The sequence below is a fragment of the Poecilia latipinna genome, unplaced genomic scaffold (assembly GCF_001443285.1).
Source record: "Poecilia latipinna isolate Pla-1442-1.1 unplaced genomic scaffold, P_latipinna-1.0 Scaffold813, whole genome shotgun sequence".
NCBI classification, from domain to species: Eukaryota; Metazoa; Chordata; class Actinopteri; order Cyprinodontiformes; family Poeciliidae; genus Poecilia; species Poecilia latipinna.
The window spans coordinates 74,353-87,254 of NW_015113429.1; the positions used below are offsets into that span (position 1 = coordinate 74,353).

General features: G+C 40.1%; 1 protein-coding gene across 5 annotated transcripts in view; it reads left to right on the plus strand.

Moving 5' to 3' along the window:
- Positions 1–249: 249 nt before the first annotated feature.
- sbf1 (SET binding factor 1) overlaps positions 250–12,902 on the plus strand; it is a 56,838-nt gene continuing 44,185 nt past the window's right edge. For 3 of the 5 annotated variants that reach the window (XM_015047178.1, XM_015047179.1, XM_015047181.1), the window contains exon 1: positions 250–489. In XM_015047178.1, coding sequence (XP_014902664.1) covers positions 435–489 — 55 coding nt within the window. In that variant the 5' untranslated portion in view covers positions 250–434. The remainder of the gene's footprint in view (positions 490–12,902) is intronic. The other 2 variants (XM_015047180.1, XM_015047182.1) reach the window with 1 other exon arrangement.

A 12,902-nucleotide genomic window follows, 5' to 3' on the forward strand; every position in this document is an offset into this window, starting at 1 on the left:
ATTTGTGAGTTTCCTTTAGAGAATTGTGAATAAAGCTATACAAAATAAACTTGCGTTGTCTTATCGTTTATGGGTTCTCTTTCTTTAGAGGCTCTGAAACCCGACATTACCCCTCACCTCTGCATCGCTGGCCTAGTTGAAGCTGAACCGGTTTAATCATAGGCTTTGGTCAGACTTTTGGTCTCTTAATTGGTTCGGCTCCCCACATGGGACATTCTTGCAGAACAGCCCCTCCCTAGTAGTCCCTCAGTGCGCAGGCGCACGGCTCTCGGCTGTCAGGGCAAGGCAAATTGACAGTATGGCGGCGGAGTGCAGCTGGAAGGATGCTACTGTCTCCCAGGATGTTTCTATCGCCGGCAGCACGTAAATGGACTATTGACGGCCCAGAAACCAGAGGATTCAGTGAGAACGGCCTGTCGCCCTGAGCTCTGAACATGGCCAGGCTCGCGGACTACTTTGTTGTGGTCGGTTACGATCTCGACAACCGAGGTTGGTGCTCCAGTTAGCCAGCCCTGTTAGCCTTAACGCCGTATTATTAGCTGTGAGTAAATAGAAGGCGGGTAAGGAGGCGGGGACCGGCCTGTACGCCATTTATAGCTGACCAATATTAGGCGCTGTCAGCAGCCTAAGCCGTCAAATTGAGGCCGGGGACTCGGAGGCCTCAGGGGGATTAGCTTACTTCAGTGCGACGCTGTCAAGTGTTGACACGCATTTCTGACGGGAGAACCCACTGAAATCACAGCTCTGCTGGAAGTCTTTGCCTTGAAACAGCCTTTATCATTACTAAAACAGCCATTCTTTTTTTTCTGTGAACTTGAAGTATCTTCATTTGCCAAGAGCTAACAATAACCTAGCTGTAGAGTTGAATATAACTTGGTTCGCATTTATTCACCATTTTTCTGCTGTTTTCCTTTACAAGCATCACTTTGGGCACTTCACAAAACAGCAGGGTACTTTCAGAAAGAAACGCTCGAATCAAACTGTTAGGAGCTTTCAGTGCTGCTGCAGACAGCAAACCGCTGTAGTCAGCCCCAGCACAAAAACTTATAGAAATCGATCCTTCTACTTGCCGGAGTTGCTTATTGTTTTCTTTGTATGCGTTTGTGTGGATTAACCTAGATGGCTTGGCCCCTCCCTGACCCCCCTCCCGCCCCGGAGCTCTGCTCCCTTGCGTTGTTGGGACTGGGCTTGGACCGTTATCTGAGCCCCCCTCCCTTCATTCAGTCTTAGCCTTGGCCTAGATCTTAGCAGTATAATGGACCGTTTAATCATGAAATATTCAACTCGCCCATCCCATGCAAGAATGCAACTTGTAACATGGTTAGAAGTTTCCATTGGAGTGGAGTTTTTCTTATGATTTATTAAGTGGCAGATTGTAACATGACAAGTCCCCCTGTGGCTAAAACCAGGCAGAGGGACTGGCTTTTATCATGGTGATGCAACGGCATCGAGCATCACTTTCTTGGTTGAATGAGGCGACGTATTGCCGCTTATGCTGTAGTTGTTACAGAAGGGGCTGAACACAGGATGTTCTAAGGTGGACACTGCAAGCGCTGCAGAAACTTTCCTTCCTGTTCTACTCAGCTTGAAGGCAGTGTGGCGTAGAGCGAGCCTGTTAAAGGCATCTGGGAAGCATGCATTAAAAGACCCAGTGGTCTTAATGGAGAACAGCTTTCAGAGCCTGTAAAACACAACACTTATGGTTGATGATGATTGTTGGCATTGTGCTGCTGCTGCCTCAGTGTTTCAACTTGCTGCACTCGCTGTTAGGTTTCTAGATCACAGCATTATGTTGTGGTTCATCTGTAGTTGCAGAGAATTTTGTGTGATGTAGGGATCAGACCGAACTGATCTGCTGTCAGTGTCAGACCTAATGTGGAGAAATGGTGCTTGGATCAGACGTGAGGTGCAGACCCCCAGCCTAGCCACCGACTCCAGCCTTGGTCCTGTGAGGCTGCATGGCCTAGATCTTTACTTTTTTTTTTTTTTTTTTTTTGCATTTCATTTTACTTTGGAAATTTACAGCTACTGGTCATGAAATCAGTCGAACTCATTTTAGATGTAAAATGTCACTTCTACAGGTTGGAGTCTTTTGTTTTGCTCTTTTGTTCTAAAAGATTATCTACTCAAGATGAGCAAAATACAAACCCAAACACAAGCCCCTCTATTGACATCACAGTATAGAGTTTTTGTATTATGCCGTTTTTTTTCTCTCCATTTTCATCTGTTTCCAATCAAATTTCAAATTGTGTTTTGTATGACTGCAGCAGAACCCTGGAGCTTAATATGAGAACACAATGTAGATTTGAGGAAATTGTGTCAACAAATAAAATACAGCTGCACAATATATTCAAATTTATTGTTTTACAAGATCACAGTAAGAAATACCAATATTGTGAAAAAAAAGCTTGAGCTAATAAATATTAGTTGATTATTTAAGTACCATGAATTCAGGCCCCCTGTGCTAGTGACATATTTAGTGACACCTGTGTAAATGCAGGGCTGCAAGTGTAACTGGTAGTAGGTCTGTCACAATACGAGATAAACCAATTAATCACATGATAAATTCAAACAAGCTCAATAATTTCCATTTGTCTGATTTATTATTTTTCTTTTTCCCTCTCTCTTTATACAAAAAAACTGCATGCCAAACATCTTCAGTCCAATGTATTATTCTCAAGTAGTTCTTTGTTTGAAGGACGATTTTTTTTACAGAGACTTCATCATTCTTTTTATTTATTTCTGATGTTTTGATTACTAATTTTGGATATTTACAATGTCTTCCAGTTCCAGTGTTAAATGTTCATTATTCATAGCCTGGATTCCTGTTTAGCATCTCTGAAGATGACAAGGATGTGAATATATATAGTCATTCTGAGGCCTACCATGTAATTCTCACTCTTGCAGATATAAATACAATTGAAGCTGTGAGGGCAGATTGTATCTGTAGAGCTGACGTTGGCTGCGGTTTATTCAGCATTGTCTCAGCAACACCAGGACAAAAAGCAGTGGAAAAAGGCCTGATCAGATGATCAGAATATGTTTGAACATGTTGATACTTTTATGTACATTTATGTAAAGGTAAATCAGGACATGTCTATATTATGTTTGTTCATGATGGAACAGATGAAACATGCTTAATTGTTAAAGCATGCTCCCAAAATATTAACCAAGATTTTAAAAATGGACATCACACACACTTTGACCCACCTCTTGGTATTTTGGTTGGAAAATATGACATGTATTGTTCAAGGCAGTAGACAGACTGATAACCTTGTTTCTTAGCTTAATGAAGGATCTCACTTTTACCACAAATCTGAAAATCTGTTGCTCTTTTTTAGACACGTTCTTCCTCTTCTGGTTATTAAGTTAAGTCTCCATTAAGCCAATCAGTGACTGGTGGTCTTCCATCAGGTGTTTTTCCTTTCACTGCAGTGTGCCATTGACCTGTCAGCTGCCTTTTGAGGCTGGTGGATAAAAAAACTTACTGTTTGTTTTTTGTATTTATCTCTTGTTCTTGTGGTGCTTTTCACTTTGAAGGTATAGACAGGAAATGGTTGGAGAGAAAAGCGGGAGGGCTTTCACAAAGTTCTGAAGGTCTGGATCTTTATCCTGGACCTTTCCATAGAGAACTACAGCCTATGTTTATGGGAGCTGTCCCTGTTGTTCAGCCACCAGCCACCCCTCTGCCATTTTTTTTACTTGAAATACTGACACACACAAGGCTGCACTGTTTTGGGAAAACATTGAATATTCAGCAACTTTATTGAACGTCTCAATTGAGGATGTGCAACATACTGCAAATATGCTGTCATGACTTGATTTGTGTGAAAAGTGAATATAGTAAGACTGTATGCATTGCAACATTTGTTGACTATTATATTCCCATTGATTTTATAGTTGATCATGTATTGATTCTGTTAGTCTTACTTCCTGATACAGATGACAGCAGCCACAGTGTGAGGTCACAGAGAAACATGGAAACATTGAAATGAGGAGAAACAAGGATGTCACCATCCCAATATTCAACAATAATAGTGCGTTCACATGGCTTTCTAATATTGTACTGCTAGAATGTTAGCAGCCTATGCAGATACTGTAAAAATAAAGAAACATTGTGTTCATTCCAGCATCACTCACAGCTGCTGCTTAGGCAATGAATCACCTCCCAGTGTTTCATGCAGATCCAGTTTCTTAATGGCTTTCAAAATATTTTTGTAATATTATAAAGATTAGCACCACTAAATATTCAAGGATTCAAGGATTTTTTTTTTTTTATTGTCATACAACCTAGGTAGCTTGTGGTCCAGATCAAGACATCCACCACATGGAAAAATAAATAAATTACTTTATTTGTTTAAGTGACATCCGTCCGTCTGTCCGTAGGTTTATAGTTTATGCATTTAAACCCGAAAGCGCGCGGACCAATCACACAGCTTGCCCCTCTGCGCTTTGCCTCGCGCGCTGCCACTGCTTTACCTCAGCGGGATCGCGCGCGCCTCCTTTCACTCAAACTGGACACAGGCTGACCTGTATGGCTATTTACATCAACTTACTGTGAGGAATTATGATCCTTTGGAGAACTCTAGGTAAGAGTTCAAAGCCCGCCGCGTTAGCTCTGGTTGCGCAGCTCAATGTGAACAGCAGGAAAAAGTTGTAGCGAATTCAGAGGCGCGTTGTGGAGTGGTGAGAATGATTTATCTTTGTGAAGGAACAATTATATGCGGCGTTTACATCTCAACACGCTTCCCAGCGTGTGGCTCTGTGTCTGTCTTCCCTGTAAAGTTTATGTCTGTGGTCCCAGTTGGCCAGAGCGTTTGCGGATAACGAGCAGCGCTAACCTCATCATGCATGTTCAGCCCGGTGAGGAGCTTTCACGCTCTCCTCGGAGTCACACATCATGCTGATTTTATATTATTTTATTATTATTTTTAGTATTATTTTTCCGGTTACATGATGCATCAACCCATATCAAATGCGTTGTCTACTTAGAGTTAATGCGCGCGGCCGCACGGAGATCTGAGAAACTCGTCCCATAAACTCGACCAACCAGAATAGTTTCTGTGACGCTTATTAAAAACTCAACAGACACGAAATGGAAGAGCTACTAAAGCCACATTAGCAGCATTGAATTAAATCTCCCGTTTGTTGCGCATTTCTGTGTAGTGCAGCAGATTACCTCATCATGCAGGGCCGGTCCAAGGCTGTATGAGGGCTGGAGCAGAATCTGACTTACGGCCCCTTTTGTTGCTAAAAATATCAGCACCTCTAACAGCTTCTGTGTTAGATTTAGTGAAATATGGGAGAAGGGAGTAGTTTAATTGGCCAGCCTAAAAGTAATGTTATAATCACATTTTTCTAAATTGGATTTGTAAATTCAAAGATTAAACTCACAGCATTAAATTGTTATGGTAACAAAACAATTAACTATGAATATTGTTCTTTGAAGTTTTACAAAGTAAACTTGCCAGCTCCTTAAAGTCTTGTATTTAAATGTTAAACAATTTAAAATAATTTAATTTATGTATGCCTAAACAATTGAATCAAATTTAACAGCATTGATCATCTCAATAAACAAGTGTTACATTTATGTATCTGTGGTCTGTTTTAAAATATTAGCGTTTATGGGGCCCCTGAAGGCCTTGGGGGCCTGATTGAGCCGCTGACTTAATTTGGATTAAACAGAAGTGCAAATTTGTTGTTTTTAGTCTAGTTGTGGGTTTAAATAGCATTTCACTGGAGATCTTTTCCCGTAACATATAATTACACAGTAATACTTTTACATTTCCTGTCAACTTAACATCTTTTAATACAAAACACGGTGGACCGCCTCGACACCCCGACCACTGGGCTTAGCAATTTTTCTGGGGGAAACCCTGATATTCTACTTAAAGGGGAAGAAATATGCTAATTTCTTCTTAAATTCATAAAAGTATATGCTTTTGGTTTAAGTGCATAGTTAATAAATGGTGGTCCAAAAAAATCCTCTAACAGCCAGTAATCTCTGCATTCAGTGCTGTAGCAGGGAGAATCCTTCTGTTAATGCTGCTTTAAAAGTGAACAAAGTGCCTGAAGCTAAAATTACCAATTGGTAGTTTGCCAAGATTTGTTGTTTGAGTAGAACACAGGTGTTCTTAAATTCTGTCATTTTATACTTTGACTCTTAGATTGCAGTGTAAGGCTGATGTTTAAAGATAAATGACTAGAGCTACTGTAGAGTACCTGTGCTGTGTTTTAGCAGAGGAGGAAAGGAAAAGAGAAAAAACAGACATGATTTTGTATGGACAATATCTTTGTTTTTGTAATATTTTGATACTCTGAGGTGTGTTCTTCCTAAAATCACTAGAAGGTTTTTTTTTTTCCCCAGCCATTGTTTTCACCACAGGCCACTTCTAAATGAACAGGTAGACATAAGATGAACACACAACGAGGGGTTTCCTCTAGAAGATTTAGACATAAAAGGTAAAATTTTAATACTGATCACTGCTTAGTAACTTCAGAGGTGCAGCCATAACGGTGCATGATGTGGCCACCACATGGAGATGCCAGCGGTCTTCTTGGTGACCCCACACTCTCCGCTTCACTCCCTGTTTATAACAGGGACACTCCAGGGTTATAATGCACCAAAAGTTCTCACGAGTCTGGACAAAGATAAGAACATTGTTCCTGATCATACTTTGAGTTGAATGATGAAAACACTCATTGATAATGTAAATGAAAAGTAATACCTGCATTCCTGACACAGTGAGATGTTTAGAATTGTTGATGTCATTTTTTAAATTCTCATTTGTTAAAAATAACAAATAATTGTTTAGTAGTAAATGTGCCAGAACATTGTTTTACCCAGTTTTGTATGTAGGAACAATAACAATTCTAGTAAATCTTCAGGAACCAATCCGTAGCCATCACATCTGCATGCATCACCCCACCAATCCGCTGCTGACTCCGTTTTCAGCTCAGAGAAAACTCACAAATCCATGTAACACAGCTGATTATCATGCAGGGAGGCATGTATGCAGACCTAACTAATCAGTCATGTTACCCTGAAAATGAACGATGGGAGTGACACTGAGCTGCAGTAGAAGGAAAAACGAACAGGTTCGATTCTTTCAGTCTAATTAAATGAAACGCAAAGAAGTAATAGTGAACTCAGAACCCGAGAAAAATGAAGTTTACAGCAAAACACTTTCTGTTATAATAATCAGAACTACAACCGACACAACCTCCCTCTCTGGACCACCAGGTATCCAGGGTAACGTCATCTGTCCAGACAGCAGCACCAACATCCTCCTCATTGCTCCTGTTGTCTCAGAAATAGCTCCTGCTGGTATCATGGCTCTGGTTCTCCTCTAGGCTCCAGTTTTCGTAGAAAGCTCTTGTGTCTGTGTGTACAGCCCACACTGTTCAGAGACCAGAAGCTATTTTTCTGCTATCTTTCTTCAAATCTTTTTCTTAGGTCAAAAAAATTCACAAACTAGTGAAAGTGGTTCATAGCGGTGAGATAAAGCCTGGCAGAAAGCGGCTTCAATAGGGAGCTGACCTTGATTCTAAGAATACGAGGAATTTTGTCCGTTCAGTTGAGTTTCCGCTTGTGCCTCAATATTTCAGCCATCCTGTCCCAGTCATTGTGTGTGACTGTGGTTGCTGATTGTCATCCAGTGGAATGTTTTACAAGTGTAGGCGCTGACAGCTTCACAGCTGACGTCATCGCCGCTCCGCTGCTGCACTGAGGCACAGCTACTAACAGGAACACAACTTCCTCTGCTCAGTTTTTCATTTCATTAGACTAATGTTCCTGTCTGATAATGATAATTGGCATAGCTAACAGCTAGGCATGAGACTGTGTGACATTTTCCTGTATAAGCCTATTCCATAGTTTCAAAAGACAAAAATGTGAAAACGTTTATTTCTTAACTTAAAAGAAAGAAGCAATCATTTTATTCCTACTGTTTCTAAAATAATTAAACATATTGATTGCTAATTAAGTATTGCTTATTAAACCTGTCAGGGGCGTTTTCCTTTCTACTGTCGCCGATTGCATGCTCAGCATGAGGGATTGCTGCAAATTTGGCGACACTCACAGTGCACCTGCTACCTTTCAGGATGGAGTGAATGCTACCAGTTAGAGACATGGTTTGATAACTAGCATTAACTTGGAATGAGCTTTGTTGACTTTTAATGTTATTGTATAATTAAATAGTATTTACTTTTTAAAATTTTTCTCTTTGAAAAGTGATTAGAGACATTTTTCGTTGTGAGTTGGAGCTGAATTGAAAACTGTATTGATTAAAATTGAAAAATTTATATTGCAGGTTTTTAAATAAAAATAGTAGGTTTGGATAACAATTTTGTCTTTTGGTTATTAATAGTCATAGCATATGTTCCTAAACAAGGGGTGGGAATTTATCAAATAGTTTATCATTTATTGTGATAAATTTCTCATAAAAATTTTGATTTATTGTTGTCACAAGAATTCCAAATAATGAGGTTTAAGAAAAAAAACTAAACTGTGCGTATTGTTGGGATTGTTAGTTTTAGTATTTTAAACTGTTTTCATTTTCATTGTGGTACAATAATAATTTGGTGATGCAAATCACATTTATCTATGTGACAAGAAATCATAAATATATTTTTTAAAGTTCTGATGACTCTAGTGGCCTTTATTTGAAAGTAGTTCAACAGGAAAGAGGGTAGTGAGAGAGGGGAAGCATGCAGCAAATGTCGCCAGGCCAGGAATTGAACCTGCGACCACCTCCACGTTTGGAGACTAAGGCCTCCAAACGTGGGTCGTGCTCTGCCCCTGCGCCACCACAGCACCCCATAAATATTTTTTCTTGTCACTTTTATTGCTATCACAATAGTACCACCCTATATCATAAACTAATTTTGATTAAACCTAGAGAAAGTGCATCATAGTTCAACCTGCTGGTTGGTCGAGTAAAAAATTATGGAAGCTTCTGCTTTTGTTTCATTCATTAAATAAAAAAAATAATAAAAAAATATTAATTACTTTAATATAGAAACATAATTAAGCAAAAAAAAAAGAACAAATACCTGATTTTTTTTTTTAACTGACAGAGCATTTCCCAGTTTGCAGTAGTATCCTTACTTCAGCCAGCTGACCAACGTGCAGCAGCAGGTGTGGGAGGGGCAGTGCTGTGTTACTGTCAGCTGTAGAAACTCTGTTGTCTCAATGCTCGATAAAGACTTTAAAATAAGGGAGTGGTAATTGGAAACATTTTAGTGATTTGTAGGTGTTTGAAACCTTGGTAAACCTCAAACCAGTAACCTGTTCATGCCTGCTATGAGCAGCTGAGCTGTCGCCTGGGGGTCAGAGCCTCTTTGCATGTGTTTCGTGCCATTAAAGCGTCATGTTGCTGCTGACATTGTGCTCAGCCAAGGTGCAAATATCTCAGCGGTGGATTTTGGAGCCGTCGTTGCTGCCCGTGGGTGGAGGAGAGTCCAAAGTTGCCAGGGTGTTGTCCTCCTGCAAGAGTCTCTTGAGAAACTCTACAGCATGCCTGTGTGTTTTGACAGTGATTCGTCCTTTGTTGAGCACCCAGTAGCCAATTGGATTTATGGTCTGAGGCCGAAACAGGAAGCTGAGGAGAGGACTCCAGGGAGACTTGTGTTTAAAGCGAGAATCCAGATTGTCCCCCTGTGCTTGCGTGGAAAGCAGGAAAACTGAGTGTTTGGTTTGTGTACTTGTGTGTGTGAGGCGCTGTCTGCAGCAGCACTGAGCCACACACACACAGACAGACAGACCACACCTCTATCTGTGAGCTGTGCTCTGAGGATGATGGTCACTGTAGTTTGATCTTGACATTGGTTGATCTCTTGTGACATGAAACCCATCAAGATGCTGCACTCTGATTGTGTTTAGAGTGCAATCTGTTCACACACACATCCAAACCCAGAGCTCCAGAAATTTTGAGTAAAATAACAATTATTCTTAGATAGTGATGTGTCTTAGGCTTTTCTCTGTAAGGGAAAATGTTCTTTTTCTGACAATGAGATGCATCAGTCAATGTGCCTGGGATTGAAATAGCCCCATTTTGCCTCATCAGATCCAACACTAAAAGTCTGCTTATCAAATGCATCAAACTAAGAACTAAAATTTTTGCACTTTACATACATAACCAGAATTTTACCCAGAAACCTTGCTAAGCCCATTGGTTAGGCCACCATGTTTTTGAATTAAAAGATGTTGACAGGAAATATAAAAATATTACTTGGCCGTTACGTTTGTGGAAGACATTGTTGACAATGCTTAAACACACAACTAGAGTCTTAAAAACAACAAACAAAAAATACAATAAAATAAATAATATCAGTTATTTGCACTTCCTAATGAAGTCATCAGTCAGTGGATCTTAAAACACTTTGTAATGCTGATCACATTTAGAGCCCAAGGCATAATTTAACTAAGCAGCTGCTTAAGGCCCCCAGGATTTCAGGGCCCCATAAATGATAACATTTTAACACAAACCGCAGATATAGAAATGTAACACATGTTATTGAGAATATCAATGATGTTAAATTTGATTTAATGGTTTCAGTATAGATACATTAAAAGGCTTTGAATTGTTTACTATTTCAGTTTAAGATTTTAAGGAGCTGGCAAGTTTACTTTGTAAAAAAAAAAAAAAGTGCAAATAATGTTTACAGTTAGGTTGTTTTGTTACCATAGCTACATTCTGATGATTCGAGTTTAATCCTTTGTGTTTGAACTCAGTCTGTTCATCTCAGCAAATTAAAATGATCAGTGATTGCATTTAAGCTCTAGAAAACAACTCGCCTACCTCTTCCAGATCCCATTAAATCTACACTGAAATGCTGTTAGTGATCCTGATATTCCAAGCAGGAAGAGGGGCCCCTAAATCAAATTCTGCTCAAGGCTTCATAAAACATTGGGCCGGCCCTGCTTGATGAGCTAGAGTTGCTACATTCACCATTGAGAGACAAACATAGTTTTAACTTATCTGGCACCACTAAGGCCCACCAGGCTTATGGGACACTGGAGGAAACCCTGCATAAGCAACGATATATGCCCTGACAGCCTTCTTTAAATTGAACAAAAATCCCAGAAGATGGGATCATGTGAAAATGGATAATAAGTTCAGTACGCTTTATGTAGCAAAGACAACCAAATCGATTTATACACAAATGGAATCAATTCAAACCAACATGCACATTCTTGGCTTAAAACAGAGAAATCAAGCTTGGTTTCTTCCATCAGTGTGTTCAAGTAGTTTTCTGTGTGAGCCAGTCCAGCCAATTGCATTGAGTCACTGACTTTGCAGCGGTCTTTACCAGCATGCGTGTGGCGATGGTAGAAAGCAATGACCCTCCAGCTGAACCTGACTCAGCTGGCTGCAGTCTGAGAGTATGGAGCAGAGACACAAAAGAAACACATAGAAGCTTTTTTAAAGGCTTTGTATGTAAGAAGAGAATTTCTCTATGTAGATGTAGATATAGATCAGTCTGATATAATGACTCTGAAAGCAGACTTTGAAAAACATGAATCTGGACATCAATCAGCCCTGCAGTTATTTCTCAGGCTGTCCCACTAACTGATTGCTCTGCCAGGCCTGCAGCATTTACAGAGCTTCCTATATGATGAACATTGTATCGAGAATGTTGCCACAGGTTTTGCTCTTGTTGCTTTATTTTATACTTTGGTTCTAAAAGATGAAATCATAGGAAGTTACAGATAAATATCCTCCAGATTAATAGAGGAAATAGAAAGCTCTTTGCCTGAAGCCATGGCCACTGGGGTAATGGCGTGTGTGCGTGTGTGTGTGTGTGCGCGTGCGTGCGCGCGCGCGCTGAAAGTGGCCAGCTACTTCCTCCTCCTCTTCAGAGCAGGGCTGCAGCTATTCAGGCCCTCCAGAAATAATTCTCACAGTGAAGCTTTGATGGGGACAGAGTGGTGCTGGGCCACAGCCATGGTTGTGCTGCACAGATGTCGGCTGGCAGGAGCTCTTCTCAGATGGGCTGCCTGCTTGGGCATTGCTGGCAGCTTGACACACACTCTTGAGTATTTACTGCTTTACCTTGGTAACCTTTATTTACCTCACACACAGACTAGGAAATGCAGCCATTTTCCTTTTTCATTTCCTTGAAAAGGAAAACATGTTCCCATTTGATTTTTGAGATTAGTAGAAAACTATTTCTAAAGAAGCAAAAAAAGGAATTAAAATAATTGTCATTTTTAACAATGCAGCTTTAATCTTAGGGTGTGTGTTGACCAGCCATGTACTATAGTGTGTGTTGTAACGAGGGAGATGAAGCCCACAGCGCCGCCCTCACACCCTCATTCCTTCACACACATGCAGAGGAGAGGGCGTCTGTTGGCTGCAGGATGGACACACACACACTGAGTCCTTCACACAACATCTGCATTTATACCAAGATTAGGCAGCCTGTTCACTGAATCAGTTCATTTCCCTGGTTCTTATTCAGGAGTAAAAGGGCTTCAATGCCAGGCCTGTCACTGTTATGAACTTTGCTGGATGATAAATTGTCCCAGAAATTATTGTGATGAAGTATAATATTATTGTTTTGAGGCCATTTTCATGGAACCTCATGTGACTCCAGAGGGACACGCCTCATTAACAATTATCATATAACTGATGAATTATATACAAGTACTTACTCTCAAAGATCAATAAACTTTCATTTCTAAAGAACAATTGACACCAGAACTGGAAGACATTTTAAATATGCAAAATAAAAAACAGCAAAACAAATCAAACACTTTAAATAAAAATAAACTGGATTATGAAGCCTTTGGCAGCAAAATTGCCCTTCATTATTCTCAGACAGATAAGAAAGGCAAAACTGCCATTTAGGACTTTTGTGATTATTGAGCTCATTTTAATTCGTCATGCAATTTATTG